At 50.6% G+C, this 27,949-nt stretch overlaps 1 protein-coding gene across 3 annotated transcripts; it reads left to right on the top strand.

Annotated features, from left to right (window-relative positions):
• The first annotated feature begins 1 nt into the window (after position 1).
• Positions 2–26,186, top strand: TAB1 (TGF-beta activated kinase 1 (MAP3K7) binding protein 1). 3 transcript variants are annotated; one of them, XM_066257632.1, is made up of 11 exons: positions 2–100; positions 12,269–12,405; positions 12,781–12,934; positions 13,929–14,015; positions 14,504–14,642; positions 15,617–15,730; positions 16,359–16,470; positions 18,598–18,742; positions 21,172–21,394; positions 22,601–22,763; positions 24,380–26,186. In XM_066257632.1, the coding sequence occupies exons 1-11, from the start codon at positions 68–70 to the stop codon at positions 24,585–24,587; spliced, it is 1,515 nt and encodes a 504-aa protein (XP_066113729.1). In that variant the 5' UTR covers positions 2–67; the 3' UTR covers positions 24,588–26,186. The 3 variants fall into 3 exon arrangements, with proteins under 3 accessions (XP_066113729.1, XP_066113737.1, XP_066113747.1); XM_066257640.1 differs by having other exon boundaries at positions 24,334–24,463; XM_066257650.1 differs by lacking the exon at positions 2–100 and adding an exon at positions 2,269–2,526.
• The last annotated feature ends 1,763 nt before the right edge of the window (positions 26,187–27,949 follow it).

Below are 27,949 nucleotides of genomic sequence, written 5' to 3'. Positions count from 1 at the left end.
GACCGCTCTAGACGCCCTTCTCGCCTGCTCTGATGGGAGGCGGGCGCGCCCACGGGGTCCCTCCAAGATGGCGGCGCAGAGGAGGAGCCTGCTGCAGAGTGTGAGGAATTGACCCGCTCTCCGGGCCGGGGGTTGGGAGCCCCGAGGGAGGTGGGGGGCTGTCTGGTGCAGGTAAAGTTCTCTCTTTGCCTTGGGCCGAGTACCTCTTCCTGGCAGGGTGCGATTGCCTCCTCTCCCTCCCGGGCTGGCCCCCACCTCCCAGTCCCCAGGACGGGGACGCGTGCGCGCTGCCGGCCCGGCAGTCAGGGGCTCGGAACCCGGTGCTAGACTATCCCCAGCGTCAAGGGCAAGTCGAGGGTGGAAGTTCAAGAGCCGGAAAGGAGTGTGGCGCAGGGCAGCGGAGAGAACAGGGGTGGACAGCCCAGCCCTGGCACTGAGCAGTCGTGGAATGATGATAATAATAGCAGCAGTAGCGATTTATGTACCGCTTACTACTTCTAGGCTTTTGCCAGTTGCTTTACATTTGTGAGATTAATTTTCATAACAGCCCTACGAGATAGGAACTGTGATTATTCCTGTTTTACAGATAAGGAAACTGAGGCCCAAGGCCACACAGTTGGTAAGTGGCCGCGGCAGAGTTAAAATGAGGCAGTCGTTCTTCTTAACTTCTAACCTACACCAAAGGAATAACTAGTCGGGCAGCCTGGTTGTAACTCCCTGTTCCTCAGTTGGTCTCAGTTTCCTTATTTATAAGGTGAAAGCAGGCAGTGGGAGGATTGTCTTGAGACTCATCGCTACCTGCAGTCTGGACCCTGTTGGGTTTGTTGCTGATGTCTTCCAGCCTCTGTATCCTCTTGACACGTGCATAGATGCACACACATGTTGGCACCTTGGGCCTATTTTCACCTGCCAGGGCAGAGTACTGGTCCCTTGGGCCCTCCCCAGACATATCAGTCTGTTGTAATTGCCTGTGAATTTCTCTGCCTCCTGTACTGGAAAGTGATCTCTTTGAAGACGGGGCTTGTGATTTATAATGAATAGTGTCACCATCAATGACCACCACTAGGTGTCAGACATTCAGTGAATATTTGTAAAATAATGAGTAAAGCATTTGTAGCCAGGTTCAGTATTCAACATTGGCCCACCTGCCCTTGAGGTACTTGAAGCATTAGAATTGGGGTGTGGGGCTGATCTTTACTGTTGCATGTTAATGACAGGCTTTGTGTAGCCTCTGAAATTCCTCTTCCAGGACAGCAGCTCCCACTGGGTAGGGAGGAATATAGACCTCCTCCTCTCCACACCTTCAGTGTGTCCCCACCCCCTTTTACTACTGCTTGGCAGGTCAGCTTTGTCATTGAGTTAGGCAGACTGTGCCCCTCTGCTTTGTAATCTAGAGGAGGGGCTCCTGTGTAAATGTCTCCATTGTAATAAACATTCCAAAAACCTGCTGGATTGTGGCAAATGCAGAATGCTGTAGGTGACTTGGCTTGCTGAAGAGACTGGCTGCCAGTTTCCCTCCCCTGTAGGTGCCCTGGAGCCAAAGGGACTCAGGTTAGACAGAAGGTGAGCTCCAGAATGTGTTCCTAGTTGGAGGTGGAATCTTTGAAAGGATAGTTAGCCTGACCTGTGGTGGCGCAGTGGATAAAGCGTCAACCTGGAAACACTGAGGTTGCCGGTTCAAAACCCTGGGCTTGCCTGGTCAAGGCACATATGGGAGTTGATGCTTCCTGCTCCTCCCCCCTTCTCTCTCTCTCTCTCTCTCTCTCTCTCTCTCCTCTCTATAATAATAAAAAAAAAATCTTAAGGCCCTGGCTGGTTGGCTCAGTGGTGGAGCGTCGGCCTGGCGTGCAGGAGTCCCGGGTTCGATTCCCGGCCAGGGCACACAGGAGAAGCGCCCATCTGCTTCTCCACCCCCCCTCTCTCCTTCCTCTCCGTCTCTCTCTTCCCCTCCCGCAACCAAGGCTCCATTGGAGCAAAGATGGCCTGGGCGCTGAGGATGGCTCTGTGGCCTCTGCCTCAGGCGCTGGGATGGCTCTGGATGCAACAGAGCAACGCCCCAGATGGGCAGAGCATCACCCCCTGGTGGGCATGCCGGTTGGATCCTGGTCGGGCACATGCGGGAGTCTGTCTGACTGCCTCTCTGTTTCCAGCTTTGGAAGGATGCAAAAAGGAGAAGAAAAAAAAAAATCTTAAAAAAAAAAAATCTTTGGGGAAAAAAAAAAAAGAAAGATAGGATAGTTAGCATTAAGTACATAGCATCAGATATGAAATGTCTCTCCCACCGTAATGATGATCAAGATGTTTCTACTCACAGGGTGTCTGAGTGTGCAGGTGGTGTGCGGGGCTTGCTGTCCTGTCCTCCACTGTCCTGAGTCTGGTGAGAGCAGCTCAAACACCATCATTCAGCAGATGGCTGTGAAGCCTACTGGTCTGTACCGGAGATACGAAGATGAGTACTCAAGACATTTGCCCACCATCACTGCAGACTAGCCTGAGAGAAGGAGCCATATACCACTAACACAATATGTGAGGCACTCGGGGGTCAATGTACTGAGAGGGGTTGTGGATGGTCAGATTTGACCAGACCAGTAGAGGTTTACAGGAAGGGCTGGAGAATTGCTGACAGGGTGCTGGAAGGGTGTGCTGGGGCCAGATGGCAGTGTACTTAGTGGAATGACATCCTAAGGAGTGTCTCCTTTCGTCCCAAGCAGTGTGGCACCTTCAAAGTTCTTTTGAAGAAAAGAAGAGCTTTTGAAGACAGTTTGATGTGTTCAAAAGAACCCAGCTGCCTGATAAAACAGAGTATGAATCTTATATGGCCTTGGGCAAGTCACTCAACATTCCTGAACCTTGGTTTCCCTGAGAGGACTTCCAGAAGTGTTGTTAGTATTAGTGAACTAACATGTTAACACTCCTAGCCTGGCATGCTAACACTGCAGGCTTGAAGTTCCACCTTCAGTTCTGCAATGAGTGCCTGTGTTCATTCCCCCAAATGTCACTGAGCAGTCACTATGTGGCAGGCACTGTGTAAGTGCAGGGGACGCTGCCTTCATGGAGCCTATGTTCTATTCTAGGAAGGGAGACAGTAAACAATGAACAAACAGATTACATATGATATAATATCTATAACATAACACCAGGTGGTAGTGTGAGGGAGAATAGTCTGGATTCATACACAGAAAGGTGGAGGGGCCGTTTCTGACTGAATGGTAGGGGAAGACTTCTCAATATTTGATAAGATGAAGTGGGGGATATAGGAGGGAATGCTCCTGCCCAAGGCGACAGGGTGGTTCTTGGGGAGCAGCAAGGAGGCCAATGTGGCTGGAATGGAGTACATGGGGAGTGGTAGTAGCCGAGGTCCAAGGGAGCCTTGTGGATCCTCAGGTGAACTTTGGATTCTGTTCTAAGTGTGATGTGAAACTCGCATCTGGTTTTGAGCAGCAACATGACATGATCTGATTTGTAATTGGAAAAAGCCTAGTACCACCTGCCGAGTGGTACTCAGTTGTCCAGATGTGAGATGACAGAGACTTGGCCAGAGCGATGGCAGAGGAGGGTGAGAAGTACTGGGTTCTGGCTATATTCTGGAGGAAGAGCTAATGTAATTTGCTCACAGATCAGATGTGGAGTGCATGACGGAGGAAATAGAGTCCAGGACTCCAAGGTTTTGGCAGGAGCTGTAGCGGTGCCCTTTACTGCGTTGGGGAACCTAGGAGTACATTGAGGGCTGAAAGAATCAAAAATTTGATTATGTGTATGTTGTTATTTACTTAATTATAAAAAACTTAACTTGTACTCAGTTTTCTTTTTACTTAGACATATTCCAAGCAATTATATCTGTTTAATCACAGGTGCTAGCCATATATTTTTCTAATGTACACTAAAATAAACATGCACCCATTAAAATGAAAATGTCCATTAGGCTGTCACCTACAACCGTCTCATACACTGGCAGAATGTGGCCCAGCTGCTCCAGCACACAGTAAGTGCTCTTCAATTATTAGTAGTTTAGTAGCCCCTTTAAGAGTGTATTATAGGCCCTGGCCAGTTGGCTGAGTGGTAGAGCACTGGCCCAGCATGTGGATGTCCTGGGTTTAATTCTCAGTCAGGGCACACAGGAGAAGCACCCATCTGCTTCTCCATCCCTCCCTCTCTCGCTTCCCTCTCTCTATCCCTCCTGCAGCCATGGCTCAATTGGAATGAGTTGGCTCCAGGCGCTGAGGATGGCCGCATGGCCTCAGCCTCCGTCTCAGGCACTAAGGGGAGATGTTGGAGCAACACCCTAGACAGGCAGAGCATCGCCCCCTAGTGGGCTTGCTGGGTAGATCCCGGTCAGGGCACATGCAGAAGTCTGTCTCTCTGCCACCCCTCCTCTCACTGAATTAAAAAAAAAAGTGTTTTAGAACTATATTTTTGATGACAACATAGAGAACCTTTGATGAAAACCCTAGTGAGAGAGGTGGGGGCCCTAGAATGGAGTTTGTCCCAGAGAAGTAGGGAAGGAAAAGGGGGTCATTCAGCAAGACAGAGATGGCAGCAGGCATTGGGTGTATTAAGCTTTTAGGAGAGGAAGAACTGCTGCCCCCACCCTGAGTCATCTTCCTGGGGGCATTATTCTCCCTTTCTGAGCTTCCTTTTTGCCTCTAAGGAATTCGGTCCTTTCACCACAAAAACACTTGGCCTTTTCATACTATAATTTGATATTCAAGCTGTGGCCTGGACTTGGAACCGTGCTGTGTCCACTTGCTGCCCAGGAGTTTGTGATGAGTCTCTGTGGGGACTGCCATGGACTATTTTTATGCGACATGCTCACATATGTATATGAGGAGCTAGTACTTAAATACGTACACAAAGTGTTTATAACGCCCTTAACGGATTAAATACATTTCGATGGATCACCGTGGAAACTTTTTGTACCAAAATATGAATCTTGGAAAATCCTTGACACACTCAAGTTAAAATTAGGCTTTTTGAAATGACATTCTTTCTTACTGTGTTTTCTATTAAGTTTTTTGTGAGACATGAATTTGTAAACCATCAAAGAGTTAAGGTGGTTCGTGCTCACTGTTGTACGTACTCACTAGGCTCTGACGAGGCTGTGCAAGCGTCAGACGCCCCTGTCTCAGCTTCCCAGCCGACTCACGTTCGGGGTGTCAAAGCGCCACTTGCTGCTGGTGCTGGCAGGCCTGGCATTTGGGGCGTGGGAGAAAGTATGCATCAGTGTGTGCTGGGGAGGAGAGGTGGGTGGTTTGTGTGAATAGAAAATCCATGACCTTTCCTAAAATTGTTCAGAAGTACAGAGGAAGGAAGCAAGAGACTTGGGAGTCTGGTGTGTTGTATTAGAATCAGCCATGGCTGCGTGGCGTGGATAATCCCTGTGGAGGTAGAGAGGAGTGGAGGAACACGATCACAGCGCACCCGGCCGCAGCAATGTGAGAGTGATATCAAGGCCCCTGCTGTATTCAGGGAGGACCACATACTCTCCCACTCCCACACGGATACCACCTCCTGTAATTCTCTGGCCTTTTGTCACTGAATGTTTGAGGTGCTGGGAGACTGCATTCTAAGCAGGGCCTTCCACTGAAGGATTGCTGATGAGAGTTTGAGAAGTTGCCCATATGTCATTGGATCTAAGATGCCATTAACTGTAAGGATGCATCATTATTTTATATATTACTGAGAAAGAAAACACTGCTATAAATAACATACCAACTTCAGAGATATTAAAATATTGAATATATATATTTGAATCAGTTTAATAAGGTATCTATTCAGTAATACCAGGTTATAGCATGAGAGTTGCCACAGAGCCAAATGGATAAGGGCCAGTGAGTGGGGTGCCCAGTAGTCATGTTGAGGCCACGGAGAAACTTCTCTTTTAAACTCTCTGATGGTATATCAAGAGAAAGACTTGGTTTGGTTCTACATGTCCTTAACACCTTTCTTTTTTTTTTTTTTCATTTTTCTGAAGCTGGAAACAGGGAGAGACAGTCAGACAGACTCCCGCATGCGCCCGACCAGGATCCACCCGGCACGCCCACCAGGGGCGGTGCTCTGCCCCCCAGGGGGCGATGCTCTGCCCATCCTGGGCGTCGCCATATTGCGACCAGAGCCACTCTAGCGCCTGAGGCAGAGGCCACAGAGCCATGCCCAGCGCCCGGGCCATCTCTGCTCCAATGGAGCCTTGGCTGCGGGAGGGGAAGAGAGAGACAGAGAGGAAAGCGCGGCGGAGGGGTGGAGAAGCAAATGGGCGCTTCTCCTGTGTGCCCTGGCCGGGAATCGAACCCGGGTCCTCCGCACGCTAGGCCGACGCTCTACCGCTGAGCCAACCGGCCAGGGCCAACACTTTTCTTTTTTTAAAATCAAATTTATTGGAGTGACATTGGTTAACACCTTTCTGATTCTTTCTAGTCTCTCTTTTTTGTTAACAGAAAAGGGATCCAGCTCAGAATGTACAGTAGGCAATAGGTTCAACTAGAATTTGATAAACTGGTTCTGTTTTTGTGTTTTATTATTTTAAAGATATGAGAAGTAACACTGGTTTTCCACTTACAATACTGAAGGAGTTGACTCTGGCCGGTTGTCTCTGTGGTAGAGCGTTGGCCCAGTGTATAGAAGTCTCGAGTTTGATTCCCCCTGGTCAGAGCAAAGTTGGCCCTGGTTACTGAGGGTGGCTCCTTGGCCTCTCCTCAGACACTAAAATAGCTTGGTTGCTGAGCAACGGAGCAGCAGCCTAGACGGGCAGAGCATCACCTGATAGGGGGCTTGCGAGATGGATCCTGGTCTGGGCACATGCAGCAGTCTGTCTCTGCTTCCCCATCTCTCACTTAATAATAAAAAATATATATTGAAGGAGTTTACATTCAAAATGAAAATCATTTGAGTAAAAGAAAATGTGGTCGTTTAAAGGAAAAAAATATGAAGTGGATAATTTCTTGGAGATGGTGAGTGGATGGTTGAAGTTTGGGGAACACGGGTCTCTGGCCCTGGTTGGATGTGAGCGGGGCCTTTGTGGGTGGATAAGACTTGCAAAGACAGAAAAGGGGAGGGAGGCCTTGCCTCACCATGGATCCTTTTAATATGCCCTTTGGGTAATTTTTTTCTCATTTCTTCTTTAAGTTTATAGCAAGACAAATCAAAGTGGCTAGGAACTTAATGGTTAAAGAGTGCCGATGTGAAATAAGTAGAGCTTTGCTCAGTAAGGTTCATCTATATAAACTTTTTTTTTTTTAAGAGAGAGAGGGCTAGATGGACAGGAAGAGAGAAAGATGAGAAACATCAACTCATAATGGCATCTCTTTAGTTCACTGATTTCTTCTCATATGTGCTTTGACGAGGCAAAAGGCTCCAGCCAAGCCAGTGACCCCTTGCTCAGGACAGTGACCTTGGGCTTCAAGCCAGCATCCAGGGGATTATGTTGGTGGTCCCACTCTCAAGCTGGTGACGCCATGCTCAAGCCAGTGACCTTGGAGTTTTGAACCTGGGTCCTCAGAATCCCAGGTTGACTCTCTGTCCACTGTGCCACCACCTGATCAGGCTAAACAGTTTGTTTTAAACTGTATGTTAGGCACTGACTGGTTAGCTCAGTCGATTAAGAGCTTCGTCCCGAAGCAACAAGGTTGCAGGTTTGACCCCTGGTTAGGGCACATGTGGGAAGCCACCAAAAAATGCACAACTGAGTGGAACAACAAATGCTTTCCTTCCCCCTCCCCTCTCTCTCCTTACCTCTCTCTGTCTAAAAATCAATAAAAATTAAGCCCTGACCAGATAGCTTGGTTGGTTGGATCATCGTCTTGGAGTGCAGAAGTTGTGGGTTCGATTACCCGGTCAGGGCACCTACAAGAGCAACTTAATGTTCCTGTCTCTCTCTCTCTTCCTGCCTCTCTAAATAAATAAATAAATAAATAAATAATAAAGTAAGTGTATGTTTATTTATGTGACTGCACCTGTAGGGTCAGTAGCCTCTTCACTTGAGGCCCAAAAATATATCTGGCTTTTCAAGTAGAACAAACCTTTGATTGCAGTGTTACTTTCTTCCTGTGTTTGGTGCAAAGTGGGTTAGCTTTCCACACTTTTTATTCTGGTCATAGTTTTTTTAGAAGTCATTTGAAACACTGTATAGGAACACTTATCAGTACAATATAGACAGCTGAGTAAGATTGTTAATCTGTCAAAGGATGAGATTTCAAACTATGTTAAAGGCATTCAGTTTTGACATAGGTGCCAAGGTAATTTAGTAGAGAAAGGATAGTCTTTTCAACAAACAGTGTTGGAACAGTTGGACATCCATATGCAAAGAAAAGAAAGAAACCATTGACGTAAACTTCCTTTATACAGAAATCAATTCAAATTGGATCACAGATCTAAATGTAAAACTATAGAACTTTTAGAAGAAAACATATGGGAGATCTCTGTGACTTGCAGCTGGGCAAAGAGTTTTTGGACATGACAGTGGAAGCATGAACCACGAAAGAAGAAAATGAATTTACAAAATGGACTTCTTCAAAACTAAAAGCTTCTGGTCTGCAAAAGACCCTATGAAGTGAATGAAATGACAAGCTATAGACTGGGGCAAATTTCAAATCACGTATCCAACAAAGGACATTTATCCAAAATATATAAAGAATTCTCAAAACTCAACAATTGGAAAACAAGCAACCGCCTGACCAGGTGGTGGTGCAGTGAATAGAGCTTGGACCTGGGATGCTGAGAACCCAGGTTAGAAACCCCAAGGCAGTGGCTTGAGCATGGGATCATAGACATGACCCCGTGGTCGCTAGCTTGAGCCCAAGGTCGTTGGCTTGAGCGAGGGGTCACTGGCTCTGCTGGAGCTCTGCCCCTGAGAAGGCACATAAGAGAAAGCAATCAATGAACAATAAGGTGCTGCAACTGAGTTGATGCTTCTCATTTTTTTTCCTGTCTCTCAAAAAAGAAAACAAGCAACCCAGTTTAAAAATGGACCTAGAGGCCTGACCTGTGGGGCGCAGTGGATAAAACATCAACCTGGAATGCTGAGGTTGCCGGTTCAAAACCCTGGGCTTGCCTGGTCAAGGCACATATGGGAGTTGATACTTCCTACTCCCCACCCCTTCTCTCTCCCTCCCTCTCTCTCTTTAAAAAATGAATAAATAGCCTGACCTTTGGTGGCCCAGTGGATAAAGCGTTGACCTGGAACGCTGAGGTCGCCGGTTCGAAACCCTGCACTTGTCTGGTCAAGGCACATATGGGAGTTGATGCTTCCTGCTCCTTCTCTCTCTCTCCCACTCTCCTCTCTAAAAAATAAATTAATTTTAAAAAATGAATAAATAAAAATATTTTTTTAATGAAAAAATAAAAATGGATATAGGTACTTCACCAAGGAAAATATGTAGATGGCAAATAAGTACATGAAAAGATGCTCAACATAATTATTAGCCATAGGGAAGTGCAAAGTAAAGCCACAGTGAAATACCACATACCTCTTATAATGTCTAAATTGAAAAAGAAAAAGAAAAAAGAATACCATGTGGTGAGGATGTGGAACAACAGGAACCTCTTGCATTGCTGGTGGGGACACAGACTGGTACACCACTCAGCTTGGCAGTTTCTGATACATTAAACAGCAGTCTCACTTGTCAGTATTTACCTTAGAGAAATGAAAAACTATGTTCACACAAAAACCTGCCCATGAATCTTTATAGCAGCTCTTTTCATAATTATTAAAAACTGGAAAGAGCCCAGCTGTCCGTTAGCGGATGAGTGGATAAAGTGTGCTACATCCATGTGATGGATACTGTTCTGCAATTAAAAGGGATAAACTGTTGGTGCAGGCTACAAGTTGGATGAATCTGAAAGGTATAATGCTGAGTGAAAGAAGCCAGTCTCAAAGGTTATGTACTCAAAGACCTAGAGTAGAATGGTGGGGGGGGGCAGGAGGGGGAGTCAGTTTTTTTGTATTTTCAGAGACAGAGAGAGAGAGAGAGGGATAGACAGGGACAGACAGGAACGGAGAGATGAGAAGCATCAATCATTAGTTTTTCTTTGAGCATTGCGACACCTTAGTTGTTCATTGATTGCTTTCTCATATGTGCCTTGACCGTGGGCCTTCAGCAGACCGAGTAACCCCTTGCTCGAGCCAGCGACCTTGGGTCCAAGCTGGTGAGCTTTTGCTCAAACCAGATGAGCCTGCGCTCAAGCTGGTGACCTCCGAATCTTGAACCTGGGTCCTCCGCATCCCAGTCTGATGCCCTATCCACTGCTCCACCGCCTCTGTTTAATGGATATAGAATTTCAGTTTGGGTTGATGGAAAGAGTTATGGGGATGGATGGTGGTGATGGTTGCACAACATGTGAATGTATTTAATACCACAGAACTGTACACTTAAGATGGTAAATTTTATGTTATGTGTGTTTTATCCCAATAAAAAGAAAAAAGAAAGGTTATGCACCGCATAATTCATTTATAACATTCTTGTAAAGACGATGTAGTGGTAGAGCAATGGTCGGTAGCGGCCAGAGGTCAGGAGAGTGCATGGCTACAAAGGGGCAAAGCCAAGCTGTGTTTGGGATGATGGGGCTGTTCTGTATCTTGAGCGAACTGTAGTTACACAAATCTCTACTCATGTTAAAATTCATAGACCTGTGTCCCCAAAACAGTCCATTTTATTATATGTAAGTTTATGAATAAAAGTAAATTCCTCACCCTACAGAAGTTGCACCAGGGTGCAAAGTACAGACCTGAAGTGCTAGAATAAATGCAGCGTTAAAGCAATTAAAATGAAAAAGAGAGAAAGCCAAAAAGTCACTCCTTGTCAATTTGTAAATAAACAGAAGATGAAATTTGCCACAGAAGCTTAACCACAGGCTTTTTACATGTCTGATTGCAAAAGCCTGTTGAAGTGGTTTTCACATCGTTTTTCAAAGATTTACTGCTAACTTGTAAAGAGGTTGTGCACAGTGCTTTTGTTTATTTAATATTTCAATAAAGCTTTCAATCTAAATTTTTTCTCCTTTCAATTGAACTTTAATTCTCCCAATTGTTTTCATTAGCTCCAGTTCAACATAGTGATCCTGGGAATGCCTGTGGGAACCAGACATGGTTCTCAGGTGGGGGCTGGTGTGGGGAGGCTTTCACTGAGGCCGTGGGCCTTGCCTGGGCCTTGCATCAATGTCATTTCGGGGGCTTAAGAATATGCAGGTGCCCAGATTGCACCCTAAGGAGATTTAGGAAATTTAAAATCTATGTTTGGGTCTGACCGGGCAGTGGCGCAGTGAATAGCCCGTCGGACTGGGATGCGGAAGACCCAGGTTCGAGACCCCGAGCTCGCCAGCTTGAGCGCGGGCTTATCTGGTTTGAGCAAAAGCTCACCAGCTTGGACCCAAGGTCACTGGCTCCAGCAACAGGTTGCTCGGTCTGCTGAAGGCCCGCAGTCAAGGCACGTATGAGAAAGCAATCAATGAACAATTAAGGTGTTGCAACAAAAAACTGATGATTGATGCTTCTCATCTCTCTCCGTTCCTGTCTGTCTGTCCCACTCTCTGACTCTCTCTGTCTTTGTAAAAAAAAAAAAAAAATCTACGTTTGGGCTGGTGCCTGGATTTGTGTGTGATACATGTGTTTAAAGCTCCTTCATGATTACACTGGGCAGCCTGGTTTGAGATCCGTGGGGTGGAATGTCAGTCAAACACAGACAGGCAGGAGTGAGGGAGACAAGTAGTAAGGAATACACAAGAGGGTTGTCAGCCAAACCTGGGGAAGGTGTCCCTGAAGGAAGGCTTCCTGGAGATGGTGACTCCTGTGCCAGAGTCCTGAAGGATGTGGAGGGCATTCCATGTGGGGGAGAGGAGTGGGTATGGACAGGGCACTGCAAGCATTTGGTGCAGGTGGACAGGTATGGCTGGGGCAAATGGGAGAGGACATAGCGGAGCGGGGACTAGCGAGTGGAAGCCCCAATGCTGGGGTAGTGACTGTGACTAAGACTAGCTTGTAAGTCAGTTTCTCAGTGTCACCTGGGAGGGGCTGCCTGCAGTGCAGATCCTTTGACCCCTACCAGGAGCAGACATTTTGGGAGTGGGGCTTGGAAATCTGCACTGTTAACCAGTGCCCAAGGGGTTGGAGGCTGAGCCACTGCAGGGAGAGGTGAGGAGCCACCAGAGTTTTCTACCGAGAGTTTGCTTTGTTGTGTGGGGCTCTGTGTGTGCTGGGTTTTTGTTGGGGAAAGAAACAGGTGAGATGGGGTCTGCCCTGGAGGAAAAGATAACACTTCAGAATTTCCTGGCATCCTGGCAGGAGCAGCAGCCAAGCTGGACAGATGACCTGCCGCTCTGCCACCTCTCTGGGGTGGGCTCAGCCTCCAACCGAAGCTACTCTGCTGATGGCAAGGGTACTGAGAGCCACCCTCCGGAGGACAACTGGCTCAAGTTCAGGTGAGAGTGCTGGGAGTGCTCTCCTGGGCGTTGGAAGGAGGCTTGCAAGCAAGAAAAAGCAGCGGTTTTGCAACTGTCTTGCATAAGCCTTGCCAGTGAGATGTGGCCCATGGGAGATGGCATCTGCAGCCATCCCTCCCACCTTCTACATCCAGACCTCAGAGCAGCGGAGGGCTTGCTACAGTGGGGTGGGAAGCTGAAAGTCATGGCTGGAGTAAAATTATGGTCAAAGTGGGGGGGCCAGATGGGCACCTGAAACCACAGCTGCTATATCTTTGGTTTCCCTCAATATTCCTCCCCTTCTACTGGTGGAACTGGTGTCATTTTTCTGTGAGTCTCCGGTCTCAGGCTGCCTCCTACCTCTCTCTCTGTCAGGAGTGAGAACAACTGCTTCTTATATGGGGTCTTCAACGGCTATGATGGCAACCGGGTGACTAACTTCGTGGCCCAGCGACTATCCGCAGAGCTCCTGCTGGGCCAGCTTAACGCTGAGCACATGGAGGCCGACGTGCGTCGTGTGCTGCTGCAGGTATGGTGTTCGGGCCAGCCGACCACAGCTGGGTGGATCATGTGCCTTGGAATGTGGCCCTGCAACTGTAAAGTTTGGAGATAGCCAGGGTTGTTCTGAAGATCCTGTCTGCTGCTTCTCTTCTGCAGAGGACCCAGCTTTGAGAGCCTCTCCCAGCAGCCATGGGGAGCCCAGGAGCAGGCAACTAGCAGCGGTCCTTACCCACAGCTGGCAGGGTTGGCTCTGGAGGAGACAGCCCAGGGGAATGGGGACATAGGGATGGACCCTTGGACAAGAGGGTATAGTGGAGGTTGTTGATTTAGGGTGGCTCAGGCTGGTGGTTCAGGGCCCAGCCTGTGGTTGCTGCCAGTGCCCCGGCCTTGCCTCCTCTCTTTCACTTGATTGCTGCTCCTTTGCCAGCTCTGTTTCTGCTCACTGCTGCTTTGGAGATATCTTCCTGGAAGCTCCTTAGTGTGGATGAGGAGGATGGATTCCTGTTCCTCGAAACCAGTGTTCCCAGCCGTTTTTCTGCTCAGCACCTGAGGGCCAGCGTGCCCTCCTCAGCCCCCGGGCCTGTGCCAGTGATCCTTAGCCAGTCCCCCCAGGAAGGGCAGCAGCATGACCAGTGTTCACGGGCCAGCAGGATGTAGGAATGACAGCAGCAGTCGTTGATCTAGACTTACTGTGAGCCAGCCATGTACTGAGTGCTCAGTGATCCTCAGAACAACACTTACCCCTGTTCATCGATGAGGAGACCAAGGCTGCCAGCTGGCAAGAGGCAGAGCCGGAATCCAATCAGGTGGCCTGATTCCAGACCTGTGCTCTCAACCTCTATGTTCTTAACTTTATCCTCTGGTCGCTCTGCAGTGCCACATGTGAAGCCCCCACCACGTGATGACCTGCACTTCATACAGTTTGTTGTTATTAGTCGGGGGCATTTCAGCATCAAGGTGACAGTGATGTTTTGAACCAGCCATTGCCCTGACACCTGTCCCTGTCCTCTCTGTGCATCTAGGCCTTCGATGTGGTGGAGAGGAGCTTCCTGGAGTCCATTGATGATACCTTGGCTGAGAAGGCGAGCCTGCAGTCCCAGCTGCCAGAGGTAACCCCCCTCGCCTGCTTCCCAGGAGAAGCACGTCAGGATTGGCTCTGCTAGGACCAAAGAGTCATCTGCCGTGTCACTCCTGGGCCATTGACACCAATTGGGCCAGAGCAGCAGGAGTTAGGGGACAGTTCCTGACTGGGGGATGTAGGGAACGATGGGTTTACCCTCCAAGGGGCCTCCTGGGCTGCTGTGGACAGCTTTACTGAGGCTCAGCATGGGGTGGGCAGCACAGAGAGTGAGAAAAGGTCCTTTCAGGTTAGTCCCCAGTGTGATTCTGTCCATGGCCTCGTCACCTCTCCACTCCCGTCACCCCCTAGCACTTGAAGAGCCGACCCAACATGCAAGGTTCGCCTCTGGCTTTCCTGGAGAAGCCGGACTGGAAGTGCAGCTTCTCTCCCGGCCGGGCCTCTGGTTCCTGCTCCATAAGAGGGTGGGGGTGATCTCTGAGGACCCGGCCTGCTCTGACCCCCAGTGGTGGCTTACAGGGTGTTCCCCAGCACCAGCTGCCTCCTCAGTATCAGAAGATCCTCGAAAGACTCCAGGTCTTGGAGAGGGAGATTTCGGGAGGGGCCATGGCTGTCGTGGCTGTCCTTCTTAACAACAAGCTCTATGTCGCCAATGTCGGTGAGCCGCCTGTCTGTCCCGGGGCGTGGGGCTGGGAGAAGTCAGCTCTGGGGGGTCTGCGCGTTGTCTGGGCAGTCTGCTTTCCAGATACATAGGACCTGCAGCTCGAGTCTGCAAGCCATTGGGTGGTTTTCCTGTTACTCTACAGGAATGTTTTCCAGTGCCGATGGGGGGAGTTGGAAGTACTAGCTGGGACGCAGGTGTCCTGACTTAATCCCCATGCTGCCCCTAACTGGCCTGTGGCCTGGGAGGAGTTGTGTCCCTGTCCGGGCTGCCTCAGTGGCTTCCTCTTCTAGAAGAAGTTTTCGTCCATGGAAGACCCACTTGGCATCCCGTGGAGGGCAATGAGGTGGGCCGGGTGTGGGCCAGAGGACGAGGAGTCACAGGGACATTTTGTGGAATTTGTGGGCAAAGAAGAGGCCATCAGGGGACCTGAGAAGGCTGTACCCCAGGGTGCCAGTTACTGTAGGAGCTCTACAGAAACCTCACTGATAACGTCCTCTTCCTCTTTTCCTTAAGATTTTATAATGGGAAAAAAAATTTTTAATGCAAAAAAAAAGTGACTAGCCTTTGATGAACCCTCATGTGCCTATTCCCAGCCCTAACAGTCACTTCCTCGTGGCCAGTCTCACGTAATGTACAGCCCTTTGTCCCTGTGTTGTTGTGAAGCAAATACCAGACAGCGTGGCCTGGTATCTGGAAATATTTCAGTATGTCTCCCTGGACAAAAGATCTCTTATTGAAACCATCATCATGATCATCCAAGGATGGCACTGCAAAGTTTAACCTAATTCCTTAATATTATCAGCTTTCCCTACCTGGTGACTTACCCAGGGATCTGAGCCTTTTTTTTTTTTTTTTTTTTTGCATGTTTCAAGGATTTCCATGTGTGAGATGCCTGCCTTTTCTCTTCTCCACGTGGCATTTTCCTACCTATGTTCAGTCTTTGCTCAGCTGCTCAAATTCTGTTGTAGGTACGAACCGTGCACTTCTGTGCAAATCCACGGTGGACGGGCTACAGGTGACACAGCTGAATGTGGACCACACCACGGAAAACGAGGATGAACTCTTCCGCCTCTCCCAGCTAGGTGAGTGAGGGACATGAGCCGAGGGGTCAGTGCGGGAAGGCGCCCTGGTGGCCCACCCTTGCCCTCTTCTGGTGGTCTTGTGGAGAGAGCTGTGAGTCGATGGGCTGTGAACTTGGGCTTGGAACCAGGCTTTCTGGGCTTGAGTCCCAGCTCTGTTGCTTACTAGTTGGCAATGTTTGAAACTTATTCGAGTTTTCTGTGCCTCAGTTTCCCCACCTATGTAATGAGATCATAGTAACACCTACCTCAGGTGTGATGAGGATTAAAAGTGTTAGTGCATGTTGAATGCTTCCAAGAGTCCCTCGAAGCTGTTGGTGGAGACTGAGAGGCCGTAGAAGTCCTGAAATTCCAGCTGCCACCACAGCCACTCCTCCCCCACCCCCAGGCAGCTGTGCTGGACAGTGCTGGAGCTGAGGACCATGCGGGAAGGGCTCTCAGTGAGGGCGTGTTCTGATGGGGATGGGGACTGAGGACATTGGGCGACATTGGTTAGCTGCTCTTCAAGGCACCTGGTGTGACTTCGTTTCCTGTTCTGTGGGTTCTTGGTGCCTTTTTTCAGGATGTGGCTGTCCCCTTTGTTCTTTATTATGAACAAGGTCTGGCTTGTCATGTTGTTCTGCCCTGGTAGGTTTGGACGCAGGAAAGATCAAACAAGTGGGGATCATCTGTGGGCAGGAGAGCACCAGGCGCATCGGGGATTATAAGGTCAAATATGGCTACACTGACATCGACCTACTCAGGTAGGTGGGTGGCCTAGCTGCACCGATCCCCCCCTTAGGCTCTAGGGACAGTAGGTGTAGTGGAGGTGGCCCAGAGCCCAAGCAAGGAGGCTCTTCCTTCCTCTCAGAAAGGTTGGGTGGGGCCAGAACTCCTGTAGAGCTGCTCTGGCAAGGAGTCAAAGCCAAGGGTAGCAACCAGTGCCATAGGGCTTAACAGGAGAGGCCACGGTTAGCCTGAGCTGTCCGGTATGGATAGGGGCAGACCGAAGGCCTGTTGGTCGGTGCTATCTATGGCTAGGGCCAGGGCAGAGGTGCGAGATGAGTTATATATCTCCCTCCAAGGACACATCCCTGCTGGCTGCCACCCAGCGCCCGTAGCAACAGATGGGTGATATGAGCCTTTATTGTGCCCGCCGTGCATAGCTCTGTGCACACATTCTCTCACTCACTCCTTACCCAGCCCTGGCAGATAGGTACTGTTATTACCCATTGGTATTTTATGAGGACACTGTGACATGGTGACATTAGGTAGCCTCTCCAGTTGCCGGGCTAGCCATGGACTGAGACAGGACTTGAACCCAAACAGCCTGAATTCTGAGCACATGTCCTTAACATTGATTGGAAAAATAGGCATGTCTTTGTATGTGGCCCATCGTGGCATTTATTTATTTATTTTAAATTTTATTTATTTATTTATTTTTTAGAGAGTCAGAGAGAGGGATAGATAGGGACAGACAGACAGGAACGGAGAGAAATGAGAAGCATCAATCATCAGTTTTTCATTGTGACACCTTAGTTGTTCATTGATTGCTTTTTCATATGTGCCTTGACCGCGGGCTTTCAGCAGACTGAGTAATCCCTTGCTCAAGCCAGAGATCTTGAGTCTAAGCTGGTGCGCTTTTGTTTAAACCAGATGAGCCTGCGCTCAAGCTGGCGACCTCGGGGTCTCGAACCTGGGTCCTCGGCATCCCAGTCCGACGCTCTATCCACTGCACCACGGCCTGGTCAGGCCCATCGTGGCATTTAATATCATAGCCAGAGCCATGGAGAAATTATGCCAAAGGCCCATTGTCAGAAGCCAGACCTCATCATGTCTTAGAAGCACAAGTTAGAGCCTCTTACTTGTACAGGGTTTAGACAGTTGAGTTTGGAACCTTTTGCCTCTAATTTGTGGAGTTCTGTTGCTTTATTAGAAAGTACACATGTGATTTGAAACAATTCAAACAGTGCCAAGAAAATACCATGCTGTGTATATCTTCCTCCTACCCATGCCATGGTTCCCTCCCCAGAAGCTAGTTTCTTGTGTACCCTGCCCAAAGTCCCTGTGCATGTGCGTGCACGCGCACATGTGTGTGTGTGTGTGTGTGTGTGTGTGTGTGTGTGTGTGTGTGTGTTGGGTGGGGTGGGGATGGGAGGGCTTCCTTTTCGAAACATCCACTAAGTTACTAGCATACCCTTTCAAGTGTCCTGCACTTCGCATTGTTCAGCAGGTTCCCATCCTCCAGTCCTGTCCACCTACAGCTGAGGCTGGTGGCCTTCTTCATAACAGCTGCTGGGGTTCCAGTGTATGTCCGCATCGGCACTCGCCTACTGGCCCCTACAGAATGAACCTCAGAATGTTTCCAGACTCTGCTCTTCCAAATACTGTTGCCAGAAACGTCTTAGAGTTGCCTGTGTGCACGTCCACGTGCAGGCACTTTCTCACCCTGGCTGGCTCTGAGAGTACATCACAAAGGACCCCTGTGCAGATAGTATCGGTGGGGTCTGGGTCAGGTTGACACTTGCTTTGGAGGAGCCCAGAAGGAGTGTACTTTGAGAAGAAAACTCTTTCCTCTCACTGTCGCCCTCCCCCTGCCACTGCCCAGGCTCTATGGACGAGAGATACAGCACGGGGCCAGGATCAGGCGTTTGACCTTTGCCGTCCTGACCCCAGGTGCCCTCTAGTTTCTTGAAATCTCGGAACTTGATTTTAGTAGCTGCCTTCCAAAAATAGGTCTGTTTTTCTGATTTTCTCTTTTCTCTCTTTCTTTCCTCTTATCAGATGTGCGTTTTATTTTACATCTGAGTAGATTCTTCCCCTTAGCAGAATAAGTGTTCCCTAGGGGCCATTCCAAGCACAGCTGTCCCCTCCACTCTCTCTTCCCCCAGTGCTGCCAAGTCCAAGCCGATCATTGCGGAGCCAGAAATCCATGGCGCACAGCCCCTGGACGGGGTGACTGGCTTCCTGGTGCTTATGTCCGAGGGGCTATACAAGGCCTTGGAAGCAGCCCACGGGCCTGGGCAGGCCAACCAGGTGAGGTGGGTCTGAGCAGAGTGTGGCTGCCCAGGCTGCAGGGTGGCATGCTCCCCTGGGGACCCGGCTAGCCCTCCTGCTCAGCACCAACGTGCTGATTCTCAGATGCCATTGTGAGACATCTGTCTGGGTTCAAAGATGGGGAAGAAAAAGCCTAGAGCTCCAAGAGCACACATCCCACTCAAAGCTTTGATCATTCTGGGCTTGAGGCAATGTCAGCCTCCAGGGCCCTGAGATGAACGGGACTTTCCATGGGTACACGTTGCTCTGGAGACTGTTGGAGGCAGGTCCTGGGTGGCGCTGAGTGCAGAGGGGGCGTGGCCTGAGGGCCATGTGGCAGAGTTGGAGTCCCCTAACCCAGCGGTCCCCAATCCCTGGGCCGTGGACCAGTACTGGTCCGTGGGCCATTTGGTACCGGTCCACAGAGAAAGAATAAATAACTTACATTATTTCCGTTTTATTTATATTTAAGTCTGAACAATGTTTTATTTATTTTGGGTTTTTTTTTTGTATTTTTCTGAAGTTGGAAATGGGGAGGCAGACAGACTCCCTCAGGCTCCCGACCAGGATCCACCCGGCATGCCCACCAGGGAGCGATGCTCTGCCCATCTGGGGCATTGCTCCATCGCAACCAGGGCCACTCTAGCACCTGAGGCAGAGGCCATAGAGCCATCCTCAGCACCCGGGCCAACTTTGCTCCAGTGGAGCCTTGGCTGCAGGAGGGGAAGAGAGAGACAGAGAGGAAGGAGAAGGGGAGGGTGGAGAAGCAGATGGGCGCTTCTCCTGTGTGCCCTGGCTGGGAATCAAACCCGGGACTCCTGCACGCCAGGCTGACGCTCTACCACTGAGCCAACCAGCCAGGGCCACAATGTTTTATTTTTTAAAAATGACCAGATTCCCTCTGTTACATCTGTCTAAGACTCACTCTTGACACTTGTCTCGGTCACGTGATACATTTATCCATCCCACCCTAAAGGCTGGTCCGTGAAAATATTTTCTGACATTAAACCGGTCCGTGGCCCAAAAAAGGTTGGGGACCATTGCCCTACCCCACTTCCTGCACCTCCCTCTGAGCGACCAGGGTGATTTGCAGTTTGTTCTCATCTCTCAGATGGGAATGATAACCAGCTTCATGGGACTGTGGTGAGGACTAGGCCCTCACCTGGGGGGATAAACACAGCTGGTGGGAGCTGCTTATTTTTCCTACACTTCAGAGCACATACATGGCACACAGGTGTCACTAAAGCAGTCACATCAAGGACACTTTTGAAGGGAAGCTGCCTTTACCTGACCTTGGATCTCTGGGTCGGTCAGATGAGTTCAGGTCGCGTTTTTCTTTCTGCCTGAGTCTTGTAGGAAGGTAACCTTTTCTCTTCTTTGCCCTTTCTAATTAAAAATGAGAAGGAAAAGTCTTACGTGTCTAACTATCTCCTGATATCTAGGTTCAAGGTTTTCACCTAGTTTATCTTATTCCTTCCAGTAGCCTTGGAACATAAGGAGCAGCAGTTCTCTGCCACATCCAGTTAGGGTACCTGGGCTCACAGATCAGGTCATGCCTGAGGTGACCCGGCTGGCCAGCGTGGGAGCAGAGCCCGCCTGACTGGCCCCAGGCCATTTCCTCTTACCTGCCCCTGCCCGCCTCCGTCCAGGAGACTGGCTAGCCAGCATGTAGGATTTTGTGTTTTTGATCTTATCATCGGTGTGATTTTTTTCTTTTCTTTTCTTTTCTTTGGCCTTTATGATAGAATTATCTGGTGACTTCTACTGGGTTCTAGAATACACTAGACAGTGGAATTCTCCAAGAGAAAAGACCCTGTCTTCATTCTGTATCTCATTGTCTGGCAAAATTGACATATCATAGCCTTCAGTGAGTTTTTTCCAGGAAAGAAAACTTCGTGAGAACTACAATTTATACAGAGCTTTTTAACAGTCCACAGAGTGCCTGTGCATCTGTTATGTTCTTCAATGCTCATCATAACCCAGGGAGGTGTATATTACACCCATTTGATTGGTGGGGAGGCCAAAAATAAGAGAGATCACAAGGTCACACCTTTTTTAATGAAAAAGTTCTAGAAGGATTATCCTGAATACCTTTAAAATCTCGGATTACATCTGTGGCTGGTGGGAACTGCACCTCCAGTCCTGCACACCTACAGCTGAGGCTGGTGGCCTTCTTCATAACAGCTGCTGGGGTTCCAGTGTGTGGCCGCATCAGCACTCGCCTACTGGCCCCTACAGAACGACCCTCAGAATGTTTCCAGACTCTGTTCTTCCAAGTACTGTTACCAGAAACGTCTTAGAGTTGCCTGTGTGCACGTCCACGTGCAGGCACTAAGTGTCTTGCTTAGGCAGGCGCTAGAGTCATGGCCCAGGGTCCCTGGGCCCCCTTGTTCCTAACCAGACTTTTGCTTCACCAACCTTGCCCCCAGGAGATCGCTGCCATGATTGACACTGAGTTCGCCAAGCAGACCTCTCTGGATGCAGTGGCCCAGGCTGTGGTGGACCGGGTGAAGCGCATCCACAGTGACACCTTCGCCAGTGGTGGGGAGCGTGCCAAGTTCTGCCTGAGGCACGAGGACATGACCCTGCTGGTGAGGAACTTTGGCTACCCGCTGGGCGAAATGAGCCAGCCTACAGCATCCCCAGCCCCAGGTAAGTGTGCAGTGTGGACAGGAAGCCCCCTGAGGAGGCCTTTGGGACTGGGGTGGGGTACAGAGTGGCTGAGGCAATGGGCCTGCTGCCTGGAATGGAGGAGGTCAAGGGGGAGGCCTGACTGAGCAGTTCTAATCTGGGCTCTCTTATTGCATGCTCTCTGAGCGGCCTTTGTTTCGTTTTCCTTTATGTCTATGAAATGAGGAAATACCATCAGCCCTGGCTACCTCCTTATGAGTGCAGAGTGCTTGCATGGCCACCAGGCCACATGATAGGGGCGATGGCTGCCACTGACCGAGTCCTATGTCAGGCACTTGACCCTAGTGTTTCCTCAAGAAGATAGCACACCTTTTACAGAAAGGGAAACTGAGGCCCTAAAAGGAAGAGACTTAGGTGAGGCGAGGTATGTGGACAGAAGGTCCCTGGTGCCTGGCTCTGTCCCTGGGCCATGTTGGGGTGAGAGCAACACTATTTACTTTCTGCTTTTTTGGTTCTGGGATCAAGTTGCTTGATAAGGCCGTTGTTCTTTTTTCTTTCTTTCTTTTTTAAGACTTTTATTGATTTAAAAGAGAAAGGAGGATAGGAGTGGGAAGCATAAACTCGTAGTAGTTGCTTCTTATAGGTGCCTTGACTGGGCAAGTCCGGGGATTCGAACCGGTGACTTCAGTATTCCAGGTCAATGATTTATCCACGGTGCCACCACAGGTCAGGCAGACAGTTGTTCCTTCTGCACTTCCCCCCCTGTGCTGCTTAGAGTCCAAACTGTCAGCTCCTGGACTGCACTTTTTTTTTTCTTTTTTCAAACAAGCTTTATGCTCAGGCATGCTCGGATGGGTTGTTCTCCACAGACACCAGGGTTATTGGAGTCTCTAGCTTGTTATAGCAACCATATTTTTGCTGGGCCAGCCTCAACTAGAAGCGTACTTATCCCCGCAGATTAGAGCATCATCGCGGGGAGCCAGGCAGTAACCCTTTTGTTAGGTGGCTCAGCACTTGATCGTCCTCCTGCTTTGAGTGCCAGCGATGCTGTGCTGCCCGGCCTAGCAGTCTCAGCCCCTGGACCCCCTTCTCTGTCCCGAGGGGCAGAGGGCCAGGCTGCAGCTGGGAACCAGACTTGGTCACCATCTTTTTCTCTTAGCCCTCAGCCACTACCCCCATCCGGCCCTGAGCAGCCCTGTTCCCACCACCCTTTTCTTCCTCCCAAAGCCACAGGAGGACGTGTGTACCCCGTATCTGTGCCTTACTCCAGCGCCCAGAGCACCAGCAAGACCAGCGTGACCCTCTCCCTCGTCATGCCCTCACAGGGCCAGCTGGTCAACGGGGCCCACAGTGCCTCCACCCTGGATGAAGCCACTCCCACCCTCACCAAGTAAGCCCTCACCCCACCCCAGCCACTCTCAGGCCTGCTTACTGGGGCAGCCCTTGGTATATGAGCAGGAATGCCACTGGTCAAGTCCTATAGCTGAGTGATCTTGGGTGAGAGGCCCTGGGTCTGGTACATCTCCAATGCCCTGCCTCCCTTTCTGGGAGGCCCCCCTAGATGCTGAGGCGGGAGGAGGCAGCACTGCAGATTTCAACATGTCACTGAAGTAGAACCTGGGAGGGGGCAAGTTTCCAGGGACAGAGCAACAGAGGCCTTCCTTGAACAGACAGGCAGCCAGTATTGACAGCCTGCTGGTCACATTTCCTTGTGGGTCCCATGTATTAGTTTTCATTACCTGGAAGGTTCTCTTCTTATTCTCTTGAAGTGTATGATGTAGGGTGGCTCTCCAGTAGCGTCCATGCTTGGGGGACAACGAACGGCCTGTATTGGCTTGTCAGAGCCTGTGCTGTCAAACTAAAATGTCTGATTTAGCTTTGAAGTGAGTTCTCTAGTTTAAGGCAAGGGGGAGGGGAGGCAGCAGGAAGTCTGGAGCCTGAGGGTGGGGTTGGGGAGGCCCCTTCCTCACTGCTGACCTGCCTACAGGTCTGGTGTCTACCCCACCCCCTTTACTGCTGTGGAATGCATAACCCCCACACCTCCCCACCACTCCAGGAAACCAGGATCTGGTTTCCACATTCCAGCCCTTCACAGAATAATAGAGATGCCACACCCAGCCCACTCAGAGGATGTGGCCAATTGGAAGAGCCATCAGGAAGGGAGTGGTGCTGTTTCCCTCTTTGCGGGGGGTGGGGAGGCTTCCCTTCTCCCGGCGCCCATGCTGCTGCTGCTACCACCACTGAGGGCTGGAGGAGCCTGCCAGACAGCTGAGCAGTGGGCATCCCAAGTGCAGTTGGGGTGGCCTCCTGCCCCTGCAGGGCTGCCGAGAGAAATCCATTAGCTGTGTGTGATAGTGTCCCCATCCAGGCAGGAGAATCAGCCATCCTCTGCACCTCTAACTTCCTGGGCCCTAAACAGTCCCTTCCCTCCGTTTTGCATCTGAGCATTAGTTCAGCCCCACTGTGGGCTGGCCTGGTGCTGGGAATTTGCAGGGCAGTGGGCTAGCAGGTAATTTCCAGCTGTTATATGCTCTGTGACAGAGGGTTGGTGCCCAGGGAGCTCTGAGAACATGGAGGACCCATCCCCGCAGCTAGTGAGTAAGGAAGGAGTAAGGAGAGAGTAAGGAAGATTTTCTGGGAGAGTAACCCCTGCCGGCCTGTGATCAGTGGGGTTTGGATCAGGACAGATTCCAGGTGATTGGAATGGATGCCCTTTAGCTTAGTAATGCTCTGCGGATTCTGGATCACATACAGTAGCCACGAGCCATACATGGTTATTGAGTACTGGAAATGAGTGATCCATTTTAATTCTAGTTCATTTAAATAGCCACATATAGCTAGAGCTTGAAAAACACATTTGAATTTTCATTTGCTCCTTAAAACATGTGGTTGAGCTGGTTCTTGTGGTCATCTTTGTTAGAGAGGCCTGTGGCCTGAAACAGGGTCCTCTCTGTCCCCAGGTTGGAAGCCAAGGCCCCTGACTAACTCTCCTCTGTCGTCTCACAGCCAGAGCCCGACCCTGACCCTGCAATCCACCAACACACACACCCAGAGCAGCAGCTCCAGCTCGGACGGGGGGCTCTTCCGCTCCCGGCCTGCCCACTCACTCCCACCTGGTGAGGATGGCCGTGTTGAGCCCTATGTGGACTTCGCTGAGTTTTACCGCCTTTGGAGCGTGGACCATGGCGAGTCAAGTGTGATGACAGCAACATAGCCCCGACCAGGCAGTGCAGCCTGAGCAGGACCATACATGAAGACAAGGGGCCCACCACCGGGGCAGGATGCGCTTTTTCCTGCCATTTGCCTATGCCATGGGGGCCAGTGGGTGCCCAGTCCTCACCCCGCACCACACTCTCACCCCTAGCTCTCGGTGCTGTAAAGAACACTCTCTCAGAGAGCGCCAGTGCAGACTGGACCCCTCAGATACGCCTGTCACTGCACAGGGGCTGGTGGCCTTTCCCTAGGCAGCCTCAGCGGGGACCATCGCTGTTCTTAGAACAAAGGAGCAAGTGCGCCCTGGGCTGGCCTAGGAGCCCAGCGTGTGGGCAGAATATGAAGAGGTCCTCTTGTGACCCTGCATGTCCAGGCCCAGCAGCCATTGCTTTCTCAAGTCTACCCCCGTCTGGCCACCACCTCTCCCTGGAGGAGCCTGTGGCCAGTGCTAGAGACCCAGTCACCCCTGGGTGGTAGGTCCCCCTTTCTTCTCCAATGCCCAGAGTGAATCCCAGTGGATGTCTGCGCCTTTGAAGCCTGTGCCTCTTCCCTGGGCCAGCCTGGATTGTTTTGAGTGGTAAATGTCCAGGAAGACCAGAGGAGTTGGGGGCCTGGGATAGCTGCAGAGAGGTCAAGGGGAAAGGAACTGGAGGTAGCTGGTCCAAGAGGAGCACCCATCCTGGAGCCTCCCAAGGAGGGTAGACTGAGCTGGTGGGCTTCCCAGAGATGGCTCCAGAGAGGCAAGGGTATGCCTTGAGTGAGTGGGGGCTGTGGCCACTCTTGTCAGGAGGGGGAGGCCCCGAGTCAGGGTGAGCAGACTCTACATTTGAGGGTTTTTTCCTGGAGCTGGGGAATGCCGCAGGTTGGAGAGCCATGAAGATCAGCGGACTTCGACAGTGACAACGGTCTCGACTGGCTCCACAGTTTGTTAGAACAAGTCTTGGTCAGGCCAGGCTCATGCAAAAGAGGGAACGGTGGGAAACGGTTCTGATAGGGAAGAGGTTCTTCGAGACCTGCTGCTCTGTGGTTGAGGGCTTCAGATGTGCACTGGTTGTAGTTAGACCACAAGTGTACCTCTGCCTTCTGTGGGGAGGGGAGATTGCACTCCTGTTCTCTCAGGAGAAACAAGCCCAGGAGACTCACAACTTGCCCAAGTCACATGGTCCAAGGTAGAGCCAAACTCACCTTCTTGCACTCCCTGAGGCTCCTGGCTTCTGCTGACCCCTCCGTAGCCCTCCGTAGCTCCTAGCCTCCTGCCCCACAAGGCCTCAGACACAGCTCACCAGGGACTGGCCACTGAGTGGCCTCCAGTGTGCTAGGACTCAAGTCAAAATCCGGTTCCAAGGCCCTGCTCACTCTGGTCCCAGAGCAGGATCCCGAGGGAAGGTTGGCAGGAACAGAAGAAATGTGCTTCTCTACAGAGAGCCTCCCCCTCCATTACGAAGCCATCTCTGTTCTTCAGGTGAAAGGATTTAAAATCAGTCACCAAGACTTGGGAACAATGGGGATCCTCTTCAAGAATGTCTCGGTGGTGTGCTGTTTGGTCTCTAAGAAATAGAATCACTTTTTTACCACAGTAAAGAAGTAATGAATGGTGGTACAGTCATGGTGTTACCAGTGCTCTTACTCCTGTCTAGTGTAACTCGTGTGACCCAGGGAGGTGGCTGCCTCCCTTCCACCAGCTCCCAGGCTGGGGATGCAGGACTGGAAGGTGAACTGGCCTCCTGAGAGGCCCAAGGGCTGCTGCCACTCAGCCCAGAGGGAGAATACTGGGCTCTGGCACCCATTCTGGTCTCCTACACAGCTGGAGAGGTGACAGTTCTCCCGCTGCAGGCCAGGTCCTCCGGGGCCCTCACTGTTCCTGACTACCAGTAGTGATGTGGCCATTAGAGCTGCAGGTCACCAAGACAGAGTCCTCGCCCTTTTTTTGACCGGTTATTGGGTGTGCAGAGAATTATTTTGCTTTATTTTGGTTTTGTTTGGGTGGAGAACATTCTATAAATATTAGTCCAAAACATTCCTCTTTCTGCTTTTGGGGACTTGAGAACTCATCTATCACAAGAATATCTGCTACTAAAACTGAAATATTGCATAGCTTAGGAACAAAGCCTGGCTCAGCATTTGGGTGTTGGACTCCGGACCCCTCCCCTTCTGCAGTCTAGGAGGCACTGCAGAACTGCCTTTCAGGCTCTGCCCCCCTTGGCCTCCTCAGCTGTCCCTCAGGGTGTCCTGACTACCAGAGTCACCATGTCAGCACCCTGAGAGGGTGGTGGGTGTACCATTTCACAGGTGAGTGACTGAGCTACAGACAGGTATGGGCGTAGTCCCAGCACAAATGGCCTTGTCTAGCCCCTAGGTCCCAGGGCCTCACCTGGCACCTGCTTTGTACTAGGTGTGTGGGGGCAGGGCATTGTCCTGCTGGCTTTGTCCCCTGTCTGAAGGTGAAAGAGACAATGTTTTAGCCTCTGGTTTCCCTTTGTAAGATGAGGAATAGAGGGGGAGCTTAGGAATCTTTAAGATTTAAGAAGTGGCAAGGGTCAGGACAAGCAGTACCAAGGCAGCCAGGTGAAGTTGCGCAGCCATGGGCCAGTCTCCACCCTCTGATACAAGGTGGGCAGATGGCCGACACCAAGCCAAGAGCCAGCAGGAGCCCCTCTCCAGCCTTTGACCCCCCCTTCCACATGGCCTCAGTGGGGAGGGTGCCCAATTTTCCTGAGGCCAGGTCAGGTAGAACCAGAGAAGCTCTGCCCTTGCCACTGCCACCACATGTGCGCACTAGAACGTCATGTATAGTGAAGGCTCCACCTGGGGCCCCGAATGGCAGGTGCTCCTTGCAGCTTTCTGTAGAACCCAGGCGTTGAGGAGTGGTTGTGGCTCTTGCCTCTTCTCCACCAAAGCCCAGCGGGAGGATCTCAGATGGGCCCCCAAACTTTTTTTTTCAACAGGGGCTTCTTTCATGATCTTCCTTTCGGTCCCCCTGTTTGGAAACCAAAGAAGGACACAGATCATTGCTCTTCCCGGAGGGCTCGGCATGAGCTCGAGCTTTGTTCCCATGCAGAGGTGATGTCAGCCCAGAGCAAAGACAGGCACTTGACACTTCCATGAGCCCGGGCAGGCTCCTTGAAGGCAGACACGGGTGTCTGGCAGCTGGCAATGAGGAATACTGACACCAATTCACAAACTCCATTCCTGCCCAGAGACCCCCAGAGGTCAGAACCCCAGGCTGTGTGGATCAATTGCTTAGTGCAGCCCCTTCTTGCCTTGTTCTCCCTGGTAGGGGCCAGGAGAGCTCTGAGGCTCACCCATTGCCTCAAGGTCAGAGCTCTCTGGCTGTTTCCATACCCTCCCTAATCAAGCTCCTGC

Source organism: Saccopteryx bilineata, chromosome 1, assembly GCF_036850765.1.
Source record: "Saccopteryx bilineata isolate mSacBil1 chromosome 1, mSacBil1_pri_phased_curated, whole genome shotgun sequence".
NCBI lineage: Eukaryota > Metazoa > Chordata > Mammalia > Chiroptera > Emballonuridae > Saccopteryx > Saccopteryx bilineata.
The sequence above is the reverse complement of the archived record's forward strand: the minus strand, read 5'-3'. Positions and strand labels throughout refer to the sequence as shown.

Coding starts and splice junctions, on each gene's coding strand:
- TAB1 (XM_066257632.1), top strand. CDS start 68: ATGGCGGCGCAGAGGAGGAGCCTGCTGCAGAGT. Junction 101..12,268: donor GGAGGAGCCTGCTGCAGAGT/GTGAGGAATTGA, acceptor GCATCCTGGCAG/GAGCAGCAGCCAAGCTGGAC. Junction 21,395..22,600: donor TACAGCATCCCCAGCCCCAG/GTAAGTGTGCAG, acceptor TTCCTCCCAAAG/CCACAGGAGGACGTGTGTAC.